This window comes from Caretta caretta, chromosome 18, assembly GCF_965140235.1.
Source record: "Caretta caretta isolate rCarCar2 chromosome 18, rCarCar1.hap1, whole genome shotgun sequence".
Lineage (NCBI taxonomy): Eukaryota > Metazoa > Chordata > Testudines > Cheloniidae > Caretta > Caretta caretta.
The window spans coordinates 15,635,209-15,653,014 of NC_134223.1; the positions used below are offsets into that span (position 1 = coordinate 15,635,209).

General features: G+C 47.5%; 1 protein-coding gene across 1 annotated transcript; it reads left to right on the forward strand.

Annotated features, from left to right (window-relative positions):
• The first annotated feature begins 4,246 nt into the window (after positions 1-4,246).
• On the forward strand, positions 4,247-17,308 carry LOC125624522 (putative pleckstrin homology domain-containing family N member 1). The gene is made up of 12 exons (XM_075121058.1): positions 4,247-4,538; positions 4,813-4,891; positions 5,150-5,209; positions 5,554-5,700; positions 7,982-8,068; positions 8,935-9,007; positions 9,606-9,742; positions 11,702-11,848; positions 14,356-14,442; positions 15,397-15,472; positions 16,098-16,174; positions 16,828-17,308. The coding sequence occupies exons 1-12, from the start codon at positions 4,450-4,452 to the stop codon at positions 16,897-16,899; spliced, it is 1,131 nt and encodes a 376-aa protein (XP_074977159.1). The 5' UTR covers positions 4,247-4,449; the 3' UTR covers positions 16,900-17,308.
• Positions 17,309-17,806: the final 498 nt, after the last annotated feature.

A 17,806-nucleotide genomic window follows, 5' to 3' on the forward strand; every position in this document is an offset into this window, starting at 1 on the left:
TAGGGATCTATTATTCACAATTCTATTCGCATGATCGTATAGAGCCATGGGTCTCAACCTATTTACCATTGTGGGCTGCAGATGCAGCACTCTGTGTTTAGTCAGGCCACATCGACACAATATCTATACTACCTGCATGGCCCTGAGGATGTCACATGGGCCGCAGCTATATGCTGTTTGGGCCGCAAGTGGCCCACAGGCTGCGGGTTGAGAACCACTGGTATAGAGGTCTGGTGTCCCTAGCCTCTGTTTGCCAGCTGGGCATGGGCAACAGGGGATGGATCACTTGGTGATTCCCTGTTCTGTTCATTCCCTCTGGGCCACCTTGCATTGGCCACTGTCAGGAGACAGGATACTGGGCTAGATGGACCATTGGTCTGACCCAGTCTGGCCTTTCTTATGTTCTTCTGTCAGTTAAACGAGTGAGATTTCCCAGCCCTCTCTTGCATGGTCTGCGGAGAGATGGTCAATGGCATAATACTTTCTGTAGTGGTACACGCCACTTCCGCCTGGGATGAATCATTCCCTCTATCTTGCTGCACTTTGTTCAGCCTCTCCCCCAGCTACAAGGAGCCACCCTCTTCTCTGGACACCACACAGTGGCAGGGAACGAGGCACAGGTCCTCCAGCTCTGACCACTCAGAGGTGTGGTCTTTTCCAAGCCCCTTTTTGCTCTGCAGAAGGGTCAGCGGGAGGTCCCCACGCAACAAACTAGTTCCAAGTGAGTCACCTCCATGATGCTTGGAACCATAGCAGCTCGAAGGCAGGACTTCCGAACAGCATTCCTGTTTGCATTGAAACATGAGCGGGCTAGTGTGTAAAATCCTGCCTGTATGCATTTAATAATCCTACTTAAATAGCATCGTATGAACCTGAACAGAGCCGCACAACGCCCCTTCCCCCACATACGTGCTTCGCGTGCAGTAAGCCCCCATTTTATAGAGATGTGATGCCTCCCTATCACCGTGTAAAAAACACCTTCACCACCCCACCCGCATAGCCCTGGCCAGAGCAGGAATCGTTCCAAATGATGTGCGAGGCTGGAGGGCAAAGGAGACCTAATGTCCCAGGTTGTTCCTGATCATCTCATCCTACCATAGCGTGTCATTCAGGGCTCGTGAGCCTCCTCTTCCCTGGCTCTCAGCACTCAATAATTTCCCTTCCAGGGCACATCCCCGGATCTGTGTGAGCATAAAGTGATCCCATTACCAGACCCTGCACTTTCCCAACCGCCATGTGTGGCTCCCTCCAATCCCAGCACATCCCCAGTAAATCACAGGTAAGCCCCTCGTGTCATCGGCAGAGGGCACAGGACCCACCCTTTGTGTTCTCCTCTCCGAGCTGGTGGCAGTGAGTCTTGCAAGGTGCTCACGCAGAGGGAGGGAATTTCCTTGGCTTCTCCCGCCCCATACAAACCAACCACTGTTTGCAGCCCTCATTCTTTTCTGAGCATGGTGAAGCCAGACGCGGAAAGCCAGTGCTCTGCTAGCTCCAGCTGAGCTGAGGCAGCCGTCTGTCTTTAGAACCATCAGACATCTCAGAGGTTGCGGCATGAGCTTCCCTGGCTATTCCAGAGCCAGCCTGCCTCTCCAGCGGTGCTTAAATCACTAGTATGGACAAGGTGCCAGCAGTGACCTTCTTGCCTGGGCCTGCTCTGAGCCACTGTGGTTAAAACACCCACAGCTGGTCTACAGTACCGGACCCACTGGTGGACCTAAAGAAAGGCTCGTACGGCCCCCCTGAGTAGCAAGGGCCTTGCAGTGGGGGCCAGGGCTAATGCAAACATTCATTTCCCCTGGACCAAGGATTTTTTTTCTGCTGATAACTGGCCTGGCCCAAATCAAATATCTTGAGCTAAATTCCTCTCTGGTGTGTTTCCATAGAACTCAATGGAGTTACATCATGGAGGAATGTGTCACTTTGGTTGCTGATGGTTTTATTGCTTGAAAATCCCTGATGGGTTATGGCCACAGATCACTTACACTGGGGGATAGAGGTAGGCAAAACACCTAAAACTGGGGACCTGAGCTCCTTTGAATGTAGAGACTGAGGGCTATTGGATTTGGAGATCCCCATCCAAGGTTGGATCCTAAACCAGAAGCAACCTGCCTTCTGGTTCTGATTTGGATGAAGCCAAACTCTTGGAAGAAGAGGCTTTTCCCATGAGATTTTGGCCCAAGATGGCAGAAATCTTGCTAAAACCAACCAGCTCACATGGCTTCAGCTCATGAGATTTCACCTCCTTCAGTTCCCAACCTTCACCCCAGCCTTGATCTGGAACCAAACTCTCAGTTTTGCTGGCGGTGAGGGCTGAGTATAGACTGATCTTCCCCAGTGAATACCACTGGGCTAATTAATGCAAATCAGAGCAGTCCTGATTCCACATACTGCAGCAATGTCACTGTACACTGCAGGGTTCTTCAGTTTCTCTGGCATAAGGCTGTTATAAAGGGACTGTGTGCACCCTTGGCCCCCCAAGTGACGCTTGACGCTCCAGTCAGCCGCAGGGGAACATTTCTCATGCAGGAAGTGTTATGAAACTCAGCAGCGAGCACCGGGTGCTGTTTTCAGAGAGTGGGGAGGAGTCAGACATACAGTTTGCTGCTCTGTGGGATGGTGACACCACCTCAGAGCATCACTAGACAGCCCTCCACAGCTGCTTCCAGCCCTTTCAGTTCTGTTTGTGCCTGTGCATTAAAAAAAACCAAAACCACCCCCCATATGTGTTAACCCTTTCATGTCCATGAGATGCAGGACATGAGGTACATCTAACAAAGTAGATTACTGCTCCGACTGCCAGTGAACCCTGACCAAAACCCAGCTCCTCTCCTAAGATCCCCCAAACTTTGGGGACATTCAGATCCAGGTCCAAATTTTACAGCTGACTCTCTGCCTCTAAAATGGGCCAAACCAAATCCCAGATCCTCGCACTCCTGAGCATTGAGGATGTTCAGATTTGGGTAAGAACTTCACAGCTCTGCTTAGAACCCTGCTTAGAACCCTGAGCCCAATGGCTCATCCTCAGTATCCCAAGAGGGAGGACAAGGATCAAGTCAGTTCAGTTCCCATCTCTACCTAGGGAGGTGGTGGAATCTCCATCCTTCGAGGTTATTAAGGCCCAGATTGACAAAGCCCTGGCTGGGATGATTTAGTTGGGGCTGGTCCTGCTTTGAGCAGGGGGTTGGACTAGATGACCTCCTGAGGTTTTGTCCAACCCAAATCTTCTATGATTCTCTCTCCTTTTCCCCCTTCCTTCAGCAGCTCCTCTTTCCCTTTCCTCTTCCTCTCCCTTCACTGTCTTGAAAGAGCCCCCTCTTGCATTGCCCACCTATCCCTCAGGTACTAGGAGAGTCACTATCTGACTGGCCAGCATTCAAATAAAACCAAACCCTTCCTTGTATAGAATCCCAGAAATACAAAGAGGAAAAGGGCCAATATTCAGGCCCATCTTCCCCACCCACCCTGGCCCTGCACAGCCCCATTCTCAGTCCAGTTTCAAATAGTCTCCCACACTCCTCTAGGGAGACGCTTCCATACCAAGCCCTGTGGCAGAGCAATGTCCCATTCCCATCGTCTGCGCTGTCTACACAGACTGTTCAGAGCCCTTCCATGGCTAAGCACCCGCCCTAGAATTTACTTACGTGGCTCGTCCCACCACCTTACTCATCCATACATCAACTGTACCAGTTGCTCTTCAGCCCTTTGCTGAGGAGAGGAGAGGGAAGAGATCTCTCCACCCAGAGATCCATCTTGGTTCTGCCTCTGTTTGCCAGCACCTCCTTCCCATGCCTTCTTCTACCCTCCGCGCTAGTGGGCTAATTAGTTCTTTAGTCCTCCCCCAGCCCATTCTGATGCACTAATTAGGCATAGTCAGGGCCACCTGGGCGGGCGGGTGGTGGTCGGGGAATAATTGGTGTTTACGTGAGCAGTTGGCTCAGTTGTTGGTTCCTAGCACCCTGCCACAGCCTCGCTAGTTGGAAATTGTCCCCAGATCCTCCCTTTCATCACGTGATTCCTAGTTGTACCCCCAGGCTTGCCACGCTGCTGGGGCTGCTGCGCTCGGCATCCTCCGGCTGTGTATTAAAGGTTGCTTTCATCCTTTATTTTGGTTGGGTTTTACAGTCAAACTGTCACATTTGCTTATCTCCCCCCTCAATTTCTTTAGCCGGAAGCTGTGACGCTGGGGGATGGGAGAGGAAAGGTTTTCAGACCAACAGGAAACACTTTTACATCTCAGATGCTGCTGCCTCTACCCCAAGCATATTCTTAATGAGTAAGTAAGCGGATGGGCACGGCCCTCTCTCCTCCCGCCATCTGCGCTGTCTCCTCATGCTTACGGACCGTTTGTTAGGGACAAGGTCGGCACGTCAGCCTGCGATTTCGGACTTGACCCCGGGGGCTGAAGCGGCTGAGGGCAGGTGGCTGGCCTGGGGGAGCTGGTGAGAAGAGATGGGGTGCTGTAGCATGAGCGCCCGGCGAGCTGCGTCGGCAGGGGCATGCCAGGATGAGATGGAGCTGCTGGAAATAGGTGGCAGCAGGTAGGCAGCGTGTCTTTGAATCTGGGCGTTCGGAAGGGGCCAGGTGGCCTTGCTGGATACACAGAGGTTACCTTCCAGCTAGAGCCCGCTGGAATACTCCTAGCAATCAAGCAGTTAAAAGCTGAAATGCCCATGTCAGAACTGAGTCTCCTGCCTGAACATGACATTAACGGTCCTGTCCGTGTCACAACCTAGCGAAACCCCATAGGATAAGTGAATAAAGGAACCTCTCCTATTCATCTTCCGTTTCCCATCCCTTCCTCTCCCACGACAGAAAATGGTCCATTTCAGAACCTCAGAGTGAAGGCTCCCTCCATCTCAGGGACCCCGTGACCACGACAGAGACAGGAGGTGTGAGTATAAGCAGAATCTCACAAGCCAAGAGTCACACCTAGAGTCAGGTAGGAGAGTCCGGGCCTGTTTATTTCAAGGGGGCATGGTGTCATCATCACCACTTAGGCTTTTCCACTCCAGTAAGGTGCCTGACACCATTACATGGATAAGCCCTGAGCCCCAAACAGCGATGAACGGTTCTCACTATCTCAGGGTGTGGGGAAGACTTTTCCCCTCCAGTTTTACAGTCATACGAATCCACACATTGTTTCTTATAGAACCTGAGGCTAGCTGAAGAGGAAGATTTTCAGGGGAGGATCAGAGAGCTGAATCCACAGGTGAGTCTAACGCCATTATGATTTGTGTCAGGGTAGCTCCTAGAGGCCACAGACAGGGTCAGATGCTGGGCGCTGTTCCCAGGAGCACCTCACAATGCTCTTCACCCCATTGTACACAGAGACATCTCACGGTAGATGAATGGCAGGTGCTGGGAGCTGAATCCAGGTCTCCTGAGTCTCAGTTCAATCCAAGACCATCCCTTCTGCTCTGAACCTTACATCCAAACACCTGAGCAACGTCAAAGAGTTTGCACCTAGATTCCATGGGTTCCACCTGAAGTTTCCATATGTGTTTCAGGATACTTCCCACCAGGCTAATAAAGAGATATTGTTTTTGCTTCCAGGCAGAAGTGTTGTGGGGGAGAACACAGGAGGAACTAAGGAACTTCCTATTCACACAGCCCATCACTGGCTGGGAAGGGAGGAGCATCCACTCTCTTGGGGAAATAGTATGGTCCTCGCTGGTTCTTATGCGCAGCTGTCACATGGAGGTAACCATCTCATCCTATCTGCACCTTCTGTCTCTTTAGCAAGGGATTTCCCAAATGCACAGGGGGAAGGGAGGGGAAAGCAATGTATTTTTAAATGGTAGGAGGAGAAAGACTGGGGTAATTTGGTCCTCGGGCCCACAACAGGATCTGCTATCATGTTATTGTGGAAAACAGATCCTGTCAAATTAACTTGATATCTTTTTTTTTTTTTATAAGCTTACAAGTTTGGTTGATGAAAGTATTATGTTGATGTAATATACTTAGACTCCTGCAAGGCATTTGACCTTGTACTGCAAGACCTTGTGATTAAAAATCTAGAACCATATAAAATTAACATGGCCCACATTAAATGGATTAAAAACTGACTAACTGATAGATCTGAAAATGTAATTATAAATGGGGAATTGTCATTGTGCAGGTCTGTTTTTAGTGGGGACCCACAGGGCTAGGTTCTTGGCCCTACGCTATTTATCATTATTTATCAGTGACCTGGAATAAAACATAAAATTATCACTGATATAGTATGCAGATGACACAAAAATTGGGGAAGTGGTAAAAAATGAAGAGCACAGGTCACTGATTTAGAGTGATCCAGATCACATGGTAAAGTGGGGCCAGCAAATAATATGCATTTTAATATGGCTAAATATAAATATATATATCTGGAAACAAAGAATGTCGGCCATACTTACAGAATGGGGGACTCTATCCTGAGCAGCAGTGACTCTGAAAAAGATTTAGGTGTCATGGTGGATAGTCAACTGAACATGAACTTCCAATGCAATGCTGTGGCCAAAAGAGCTAATGGGATCCTGGGATGCCTAAGCAGGGGAATCTCAAGTAAGAGAAAAGAGGTTATTTCACCTCTATATTTGGCACTGGTGCGACTGTTGCTGGAATCCTGTGTCCCGTTTTGGTGACTACAATTCAAGAAGGATGATGATAAATAGGAGAGGGTTCAGAGAAGAGCCATGAGAATGAGTAAAGGACTAGAAAACTTGCCTTATAGTGACAAACTCAAAGAGCTCAATCTATTTATCTTAAAAAAGAGAAGGTTAAGGGGTGACTTGATGACAATCTATAAGTACCTACATGGGGAACAAATATTTAATCACGAGCTCTTCAATCTAGCAGACAAAGTTATAACACAATCCAATGTCTGGAAGTTGTAGCTAGACAAATTCTGACAGAAAATAAGGTACATTTTTAACAGCGAGGGTTATTAACCACTGGAATAATTTACCAATGGTCATGGTGGATTCTCCATCACTGACCATCTTTAAATCAAGATTGGATGTTTTTCTAAAGGATACACTCTGGGACTTATTTTGGGGAAGTTCTCTGTCCTGTTTCATACATGAGGTCAGACTACATGATCACCATAGTCCCTTCTGGTTTTGGAATCTATAAACCCTACTGCAGAATTGGAGCCATACTTTGCTAGGAGGGAATTTGGGACTGCTAGCGAAAGGTAAAAAATTCAGCTTTTTCCACCAAGGTCAGCTAAAGGTGGACAGGTCTCATATAAGCTTCTTAGAACTGGTTGACATTTTTCATTCAAAATGTTGTGTTGATGACATTTTGTTTGTTTAAAAGGAAATATCCATGTTCAAAGAATTTTGAGATGTTTTAATGAAAAATCAAAAAATATATATGTTTTTTATCTAGTTTTCTGGCACAAAAAAAAAAAAAGACTTTGGATTTCATTGTTTCAGGAATAAAAAAACATTTCCAGACCAACTGTAGGGTTTCTCCCTTGTTATTGTCTCCAATAACATGACAAATAAATTGTCTCTCTGTAAGATCTGCATGGGATCACAACTGAATGAATTCCAGCTGAAAAAAGCCAGCCTGATATCTCAGGTCATGTCTACACGGGAGCTCTCAGGGAAGTTAAGGCGGACAGAGGCAGCTAAAAAGGGGAAAAATAATATCTAAACTCCTTGTCTCACAGCAGCGTTGTGCTTAATTCATTCATGTTTGAGATCCTCAGAGGAAAGGTGCTATAGAATGGCAATGTATTCATAGGAGCAAGTTGCTTCACTTTTGGCTCACCCTGGGCCATCTGCTACATTACACAGCACAACTCATAGCTCCCTTCTACGGCCCTTAAACAATCTGACCTATTGGAACTGGGAGCACGTATAGATATATGAAATACTGCAGTGATGCAGAACGGGTAAAGCAAGGAGCTTGGGGAAATTTAATCTCGATCATATTTTATTTTAAATTTGTCTTAACATTTTAGGACAATGATGATAATAAAACCTTATTTCCACAGGAGATGTCTGAACAGTACATTGTGCTGTTCCCCTTCCAGCTGTTGATTCTATCAGTGGATCACATGAAGAAGATGTTTATCTACCAGGTAAAACACCGGGTTCCCTTTGTACAGTGTAGAGCCCCTGTTCGTTGGAGCACTGGGCTTCATCCATCAAGGCACCAAGCTATCCCTTTGCTGAACGTCTGTGGCACAAATACAGTAACTAAATATCAGAACAGGGGCTCAACTAGAAAACTCTCTAGCTACAAAAGGAGTGTCCCAATCTGTGGGACTTCAAAGCAGAGGAAATCAGAGGGAGTCCAGGACTGACCATCAGCAGGTCATGATGATGAGGGAACAGACAACAGAAGGGAGAGAAGGAATCACAGATGTATAGAATTATGAGTTACAGCAGCCAAATCAAAGAGTAGGGCATATTGCCCAAAGCTTGGGGTGTGCCAACCTGGCAGGGTGATGGGGGGGAGGCGCACAGTAGGCATATGAATTAGCATGGGGAGCCCTTTAACACCACATGGTAGTGTTGAATAATAGCAATACCCACTCTTCGAGTCACTTTCCATCCCTAGATCTCAAAGCAGAGCTAGAGTTCATCCACAGATCCTGTTCAAAGGACATCAGTATCATTATCTCCATTTTACAGATGGGGAAACTGAGGCACAGAGCAGAGCAATGACTTGCCCAAGGCCACCGGCAGAGCCAGAAATCGAACCCATGTCTCCTGAGTTCCAGTCCAGTGCTCTAGCAGCTAGGTGATGCTGCCTCCCTTGAAAGAGCTGGGCCCAAGTGGCATTTAATTTTTCTGAAGTAAGGGACCAGCTTTCAGGAGGCAGGGAAACACTGAATGTGGGGGAAGTAGAGTCTAGTGTTATGGGAGAGTGTGTGACTGAGAGAGGGCGGAGAGGAGGGAGTCACAATGATTGCTTTCTAACAGTAATTCCCCATTGCTGCAGGGCCTGCTTCCGCTCGCGGGGATGAGTGTGAGGGATGTGCCGAGTGACACTGGCTGCATGTTTGAAATGACTGGTAAGCCTTCTCTCTAGACGCCCGTGAAAGGCTTAAACAGATGGAAGATCCTCTTGTGATGACCAGGGAAAGAGGGCCCCTTGTTCCTCTGTGTTCATTCCAGGCACCACCTCATCCCTATTCCTGTGAACAGGGGAGCCCATGCTGACCATATGCAATGGGGCTAAGGCCCAGGCAGGGCTAGGGGCATTGAAATTCCCAGTCTTCACATGTAAATGCAGCAGCCACTGATTCTCAAGCCAGCAAAGCTTCACTGTTAACTGTGACCCTTGTGCTAAAGTCACCCTAAATGATAGATCCTCCTGAATCTGCTCCCTCAAAGTGCTGAGCCCACCTGTTAGAGGCCAGTGTCTTTTCAAGCTGAGCAGGACAATTGTCTAGTTCTGATGGGGACTAGCCCAGAACCCACCATCATGGACCACAAGACGGGGATGAGCTTGTCTCAGCATCCGGAATAGAACTGGTCCCAAAGGAGGTGTCTGCAAGGCTGGCTACCAGCTTGTGAAGTCTTGGGGTGTTGGGAGGAATTCACCCATCAGACTCGGAGGCAGTTCTGTCTTCTTCCTGGCATGCCAGAGCTGTGTGTTTCCTTCCATAGGGCCCATGATAGAATCCAGGATCATCTCATGCCTGAGTCCAGCTGAATTCCACATCTGGGTTCTCAGCATCCAGAGGCACATCAAGATGGCAAATGCTCACTGTCCAGCCCACCCCAGCAATATCATTCCTTTCCTGGTGAGGCTGCCCTGCTAGAGGTGGTGGGTAGAGCCCAGAGTAGATGCGGAGTGAATGGGATGGGGGCAAGAAATGTTAGTGGCTCCTGAGTGCGGAGAGACTGAAGTCCTCTGTGCACTCCCAGGTGGGGGTATGACACACCGAGGCCGGAAACAAAATACCAGAGCGATAGACCCCAGGCCTATCAGCTGCAGTGAGCCCTGCCACCCCAAGCGCAACCCTGTGCTATCTGAACTGACAATTAACAACCTGTTTTAGTGGCTGGGGGCAGACTCTAGAGGGAGATGTGACCCCTTCCTCCAAGCCAGTGTACACCCTGAGGACACCACACATCCATCATAGGCTGTGGAGAGCAAGTCTTGCTAAACACACTATGAACTTTCATACCACTGGCATTTAGTTTTTCTAACTGGCTGAGACACATTCAGCAGAACGACTGGTTTTCTGAGGCACAGAAGGGGGCTGTGACTGACTGACCACAGGGAAATAGTTAGTCAGCCCAGACATTCAACCTTCCCATTAGTTACTGTCCCAAAAAGGAAGATTTGGTCTGAAGTGTCTACTGGCCTGTACCATACAGAGCCTCATAAGACACAACACAATGCCATGAAGTGCTACCAGAGGACAGGCGTACACTGAAGTTGAGAAGAGTCATGCATTTGGATGCTACTGCGGGGTGACATATTTTAACGCAGTGAATATTCTTAAGGCTTTTCATCCAGTCCTCCCCTTCAAATTCTGTCTTCATGTTTCTAATTAGGAAAAGTTCAGGTAAGCCCAGACCAGCCTAGTCCCTCACTCCTCTCTCGAGCCTGATCACCTGAAGGTTCAAATAAGGGTCCTCTTCTTCCAAGCACCCACTTAGTGTGAGGATGTTTCAGGACCTGTTCAACCAGGCCCACAGGTTACCTCACAAACCCAAGGAAAGCCGACAAACCCACTGCTCACACCAAGTTCTTAGATCTTATTCCCCTTTTTAAGCAATAACAAACCTAGCAGTCCTATTACGGTGACAGGGACTTTCCTTATTTTCCCTAAACACCCCCAAAATACAACAACAGGATGTTCAGATCTTAATATTCTTTGCTAATCAATGATCCACTAGATATAGATTAGACCTTTATTGTGTGATATGGGGTAAGCCCACCTAACAAATGTGTAACTCCCTTACCAGCTCATCCCCCTTCCAGCAACCCAACCTGTCCATCACTAAGTCTCCCTTTCAGAGAAAGGCCCACTCCACACCAGTGCAGCAAGACCAAGGCACCACTTGATTGTCCCCACTGCTCCTATGTGCTAAAACGTAGCTGTGCAGTAGGGCTTACAGACTGCACAGGGGACTGAACAACCTGGAGTGTGTAAAATCTCAGGGATGGGGAAAGACTGGGCCAGGGTGGTTGGTTGGTGGGAAAGGTTTTGACTAAATCTTTTTCTCGAATCTCCCAACGAGGGAGGGGTGTTCAGGCTTATTCTTATGCCATTTAGAGACAGGCCTGCATCAGAACTCCAGGCCCAAAGCGCTTTGAATTTTTGGGAAAATTCTCATTTGGATCAGGCCCATTTCTATAACTGGCCCAAAACAGAACCTCACATCACACGAAATGTCCCCTCCCAAACCTGGGGGAAGTTTAGCTTCAGATGCAAATTTATCCATATGGACCCCATTCCTGTAGTATCTAAGCACTTCACAATCTGTAATATCTTTAGCCTCACAACATCCCGGTGAGGCAAAGCAGTGCTAATATCCCCGTTTCACAGATGGGAAACTGAGACACAGAGTGGCTGCGTGACTTGCCCAAGGTCACACAGGAAGTCTGGGGCAGAGAAGGGACTCGAGCTCAGCTCTCTTAAGTCCTATGCTAATGCCATAACAAGTGCAACATTCATCTAACACCTTCAAGCTGCTAACACTTCTATTTTTATTCCCTTCTGTGTTGCATTCTGATCTGTCTCGGAAAGGTTCCATGTGATGAGCAGTGGAAGAAAAGGAAGCTGATGAAGCATCTGGTTTACACCACCATTCTGAAGTGGGAAGGGAAACCCATCCAGCACCTAGGACGGATACACTACCTGGCCATGGTGCAGGTGGCTTATGCCAGCATGGGGGTAATGTACAGCATCTATTGCTCTAGAACATGTGGATCACCTTAGAAGGACTGGAAGCAACTGGAGCTTGGGTTCACATGGAGTCACTGGACTAAGATAGCCTGGGGTCCTAGCTAGATGAGTGCATATGGAAACTACAGCTGGTCAGGAATTTTTCAGCCTACCAGTTTTTCATCATAAAATGCCGATACCTCAAAACCAAAACTGTTTGAGAAACATACATTTCTGAAATGAGAAGTGTTGGGGGTTTTTGAGGCTAGATGACTTTTTCATTTCAAAATTTTAGTAAATTTAGAGTAAAAAAAAATTTAGAAGGGTGGAAATGTGAAAATTAAAATAAAACATTTCAAAATGGTCAAAACAAAATTAACCCAAACTGGAATTTTGTCACTGTTTGTTGGTTCACAAGAAATTTTGAGATTACAATGTTTCTTCCCAATTTAAAATGGCAGAACTTTTCTAAATCTCAAGAATTCTCATGGGCTGGGAAACCCTAAATGAATCATCAATGACTTTGGCTTGTGCAACATTATTCCATAAGCAATCTAAAGGAAAGCAAATGTCAGCCAAATAGGCTAGTGAAAAAGGATCCCACAGTACCAAAGAGACAAGCATAGATGATTTATGTATATGTAAAATATCCCTCGTAAGGTACCAAATACTGTGATGTAGTGTTAGGTGCATACCTACACAAACACACAGACACACTGCATTTATATGCAGCTATCTGTGACGGAGGAAATGACAACACAGATTCTAAACTGGTCAGTTTCATAAGCATTTAAATGCCTTGTTGTTAGGATTCCCTCCCCCCTCTGAACTCTAGGGTACAGATGTGGGGACCCAGATGAAAGACCCCCTAAGCTTATTTCTACCAGCTTAGGTTAAAACTTTCCCAAGGCACAAATTCTTTGCCCTTGGAGGGTACTCTGCCACCACCAAGTGATTTAACAAAGGATCAGGGAAAGGACCACTTGGAGTTCCTATTCTCTCAAAATATCCCCCCAAGCCCTTACACCCCCTTTCCTGGGGAGGCTTGAGAATAATATCCTAACCAATTGGTTACAAAGTGATCACAGACCCAAACCCCTGGGTCTTCGGACAATAGAGAAATCAGTCAGATTCTTAAAAGAAGGATTTTATTTTAAAAAAAGGTAAAAATCACCTCTGTAAAATCAGGATGGAAAATAACTTTACAGGGTAACAAAAGATTCAAAAACACAGCAGAACTTCCTCTAGGCTTAGTTTCAAAGTTACAAAAAACAGGAGTAAACCTCCCTCTGGCAAAGGAAAAATTCACAAGCAGAACAAAAGATAATCTAACACGCCTTGCCTGGCTTTTACTTACAATTTTTGTAATATGAGAGACTTTTAGGATGGTTTATAGGAGAAGGAGTTTTCTGACCTGATGCTTCTCTGCTTCCCAAGAGAACACACAAAACAGAGCCTCCCCCCTCCGCAAGATTTGAAAGTATCTTCTTTCCCCATTGGTCCTTTTGGTCAGGTGCCAACCAGGTTATTTGAGCTTCTTAACCCCTTACTGGTAAGGAGGAATTCTAGGCTACCCTTAGCTGTATGGATATGACACTTGTGTATTCTCTATCATATATACTGTAGAGGATGTTGTCATGTATTTCTGTCCCAGATATGGACTGGCTACAGAGCTTGCGGATACACACCAGATGTGTTCATCATAAAATCCTTTAATGCTCTGCCAGGTATGGCTAAGGCTAGCTTTAATAAGGTATTTTGCACATCATGCCACCTAGTGGCTGAACAGTATAATCATAAAAAGAAAAGGAGTACTTGTGGCACCTTAGAGACTAACCAATTTATTTGAGCATGAGCTTTCGTGAGCCACAGCTCACTTCATCAGATGTGTACCAACATCTGATGAAGTGAGCTGTGGCTCACGAAAGCTCATGCTCAAATAAATTGGTTAGTCTCTAAGGTGCCACAAGTACTCCTTTTCTTTTTGCGAATACAGACTAACACGGCTGTTCCTCTGAAACCTGTCAGTATAATCATAGAATATCAGGGTTAGAAGAGACCTCAGGAGGTCATCTAGTTCAACCCCCTGCTCAAAGCAGGACCAATCCCCAATTTTTGCCCCAAATCCTTAAATGGCCCCCTCAAAGATTGAACTCACAACCCTGGGTTTAGCAGGCCAATGCTCAAACCACTGAGCTATCCAGTGCAATAAATGCAGCCTACCATTCCATGACAGATGACCTGCCAATATTTTATATTTTGTAGCTATGGCAAACAAAAGGAAAATACCTGCTGTGAGGTGTGTGATTAGGATGAATGAATGCTTGAAAGTGACCCTGTGATTTAGGCCATGTCTACACTACGACATAAACTCATAGCGTAGACCAGGCCCAAGGGTCTCTCTCCACACCCATTTTACATCACTACACATTCTGCCTTCAAGCTAAGACTGCCCTATTAAGCACAAGTTAGTGACTTCACTGTCTCCAAGCTGTGCTACGTACCTCTCTCTGCAGGACTTTGAAGAGAGGCTGCTGGTACTGTTTCCAGAAGATCTGGTTTTCCTCTCCGTAGACAGAGAGAGAACCGGCATTGCGTATAAGGTAAATAATGAAGGGGGGGGGGGGGAGGATTGACTTTGGAAGAATTTTACTGAGCCTGTAGCGCATTGCTAAATGAGAGCTAAGAGGGGAATCCAAGAACCACCCTACAGGTGTTGGAAGCAGAGGGGTTGATTAGGGTGGCCCAGGGAGGAATAACGAGGAGTTATGGGATGAAGCTGAGCTAAGGAAAACTTGAAGTGAATATCAGAAAACATGTCCTAACAATGAGGGAATCTTCTCCCAGATGTGGAAACCACCATGCTTGGGATATTTAATACTAGACTGGGCAATCCTAGTCTGAGGAGATGCACGCGGTGACTTCACACGCCTTCTCGTTTCCCCCACCTCTTCTCTGACTCCAGGACTTGGCAATTCCTAGTAAGCCTCTGTTAGAATCCTTAAAAATCAGCGTGGTGGTGTATCAAATGGCCTCTGATCTCCATTTCTGCCCTAGCTCAGAGCTAACCCCCAGGAGGCAAAAGGTAACTTCAGCTCCTAAACTTCAAAGCAGTCGCCACATGGGTTGGCATCTGTACTGCTGAGTAACAGAAACGGAGCAGGACAAGGTAGGTGAGCCAATATCTTTTATTGGACCAACTTCTCACCCACCTCGTCTAATACCCTGGGACCGACACCGCAGCAACAGTGCTGCAGAAACAGAAGCAGTTGCTTTCCAAGGAGCTGCAATCATAAGAACATTGCTGCAGCTTCTGCTCTGGATGCAACAAAAATAACAAGAAGAAACCACAGGCCAGGGCTGGGTCCTAAATATCCATATTTGCTAAATGGACACAAACATGCGAAGCCTAGCTAGATATAGCCTGCCGCTCCTACTGGATACTAGCAGCTTCTCTAACATAGTACACCATGAACATCGTTAGAGGGCTCATGTAGAGGGATGCTACCCTGTGCCTATACGCTGCCGGCATTTCCTCTTTCCTTATCTCTTTGAAGGGAAAACTCCCACTCGCTGGGATCCAGGCAAAGGAGAAATCTGCTGTCCTGGGGAGACTGGAATTTGAAATCACAGGTACGCCAGGGATTGACGATCGTGGTGAGGGGTGTGAGAACTGATTGTGCCGTGAGGATTTTTGCATTGCCATGGAGTCAGCTGTCCCGTCCGTAACTGTTTAGTCCAGGCCTGTAGTAAGGTGGCCCCAGGTGAGGACACTAGGCTGGACAGGCTGTTTAGCTAATGGGGCTACAGGCTCCGTCTGGGTCCAGCAGCCTCACTGAAGAATCCTCTTCCTAGTCATTAGCTGAGCCTTGCCTCTTCTCTACTACAAGAGACTCTAGCTACATAAAATTAGCCTCCTTTCCCGTCCACACCCCTCGGCTCAGGCTTCACCCAACCCAGGCCGGAGCACTCCCCCACCCCAATGCACTTCCCTTGCTGCTGGCTATCAGGCTTTTATGGTCTTCTGTGTTCCCTGATTGGCCCATCTGCTCTGGCCCTGCCTCATTACTCCACCCTGTACACCTGTGAGAGGTCTGAGCAGGTTGGTGGGGGGGGTTAACTCTTTGCCTGCTGACACACAGCTAGAATACCTGTGCCCTCTCCCAGTGTATGCTGATAACACATGGGCCAAGAAGAAGGACACGTGGACTATTCCTGCACCAAAACGTTCCCACATGCCTCACTGTTCTCTTGGCAGGAAGCCTGATGGAACCGATCCTGGTCGCCTGCTCCACCGCTGAAGATTACGAAAAATGCCTCTTCTACCTACAAAAGGTCCTCGTCAGACATGACCCCCATACACCTTCTTTGCTCTGTGGCCGGTGTGGCTGCTGCTTTTCAAACCTGGGACTTTCCCAACCTTATGCACAACTGCTTATCTGCCTCCTACTCCTTCTTCTCTCCCCACCCCCAATAAGGGTCCTCCATGATTCAAAACCAGTTAGCACTCAGAGTGACCATTCAGTTCCCTTGGAACTCATCCTCCCACCTAAAGGGTTCATCATGGGGGACCTCAATACTTTTTCCTAATCAGAATGTAAGTGTGTATCACATATAATGATCCTGGGGGTTTGAACTCCCCACCTCCCCTGCAGAAAGCATAAGCCGCTACAGCTTGACCTAAAGGGCAGAGACCGCTAGTTAGTCACTGTTTGTAGAGTCATATGCTCTGTGGATCATGCACAAAGGGAGACACATGGCACATACTGAACATTCGGCTGCCTCTGCACCATACTTGGGGTTCACAAAAGGGTGATGGTGAACTGGGCTGCAAGATTTTAACAGTAGAAAAGCTCTAAGCCCCTTGAGAACTTGGACTGAGACAGGCTGCACCTTTTCTGAATGCTTAAAATCTTAAAAGCGCTTAAAGTCTTTCCAGCAGCATTGCTGTGTTAGGGTATTAATCTGCTGACATCAATCTGTTCCAGCCTGAGCAAAACCTCGACACTGTGACTGTCCAGCCACCACCAATGGTACCAAAGAAATCACTGCACCCTTAGAACTACGGAGCCTATGGAAAAGGCTAGCGCCCAGTGACAGCGCTGACTACAGGGGCCAAACTGATGGCTAAGGATGCTGGAGGAAGGAGCCCACCATTGGCAAAACTAGAGATGGACCAGAAACAACTTGAATCCAAACCCCTTCAGACTGAGAAGATTGAATTGTGAGTCCTCGATCTGAACCTACCCTGTGGGGTATGGTCCCTGGCTGGACTCATTCATTTGTGCACAGATTAGCTGCTGTTCCCGATGGCCTGTTGGAACCTCCTGGATATAATCCCAGTTGATCAGACTCCTGGGGGAGAAATCCTTCCTGGTTTGATCACTTTATTTATTGGCTGCTGCTTCTTGGAGAGAGAAATAACCTAAGGTATTGTGTAAATAGGATGACTAAAACCCATCAGCCCAAGCCTTGTGCAGAAGGGAGCATTCATGTTATAGAGTCATATCGTTTAAGGCCAGATGGAACCACTCAGTTACCTAGGCTGACCTCCCGTATAGCACGGGCTTCCAACACCCGCACATGAAACCCAGCACCCAGAATGAGAACAAAGTATCAGAGCCCAGAGGAGACTAGACCAGTATGTTCCACAGGCAGAGATTAGGGGAGATGGAGGTGCACCAGTACCTGAGGCCCCTGAAGTAGCCCGGAAATAATCAAGTGTGATATACCTGGATAATCCTGACTAGTGACCCACACCCACATGCTGCAGAGGAAGCTGAAACCCCCCCGCCCCACACGGTCACTGCCAATCTGAGTTGGGGGCAAATTCCTTCCCGGCCCTACATATGGTGATCAGCTAGACCCTGAGCATGTGAGTGACCACCAGCCAGCCAAGAGTCTGAGAGAGAGAGAGTCCTCGGTGTCATGTCAGAGGCCTAGCCCTCCCCAGCCAATGTCCCCTCT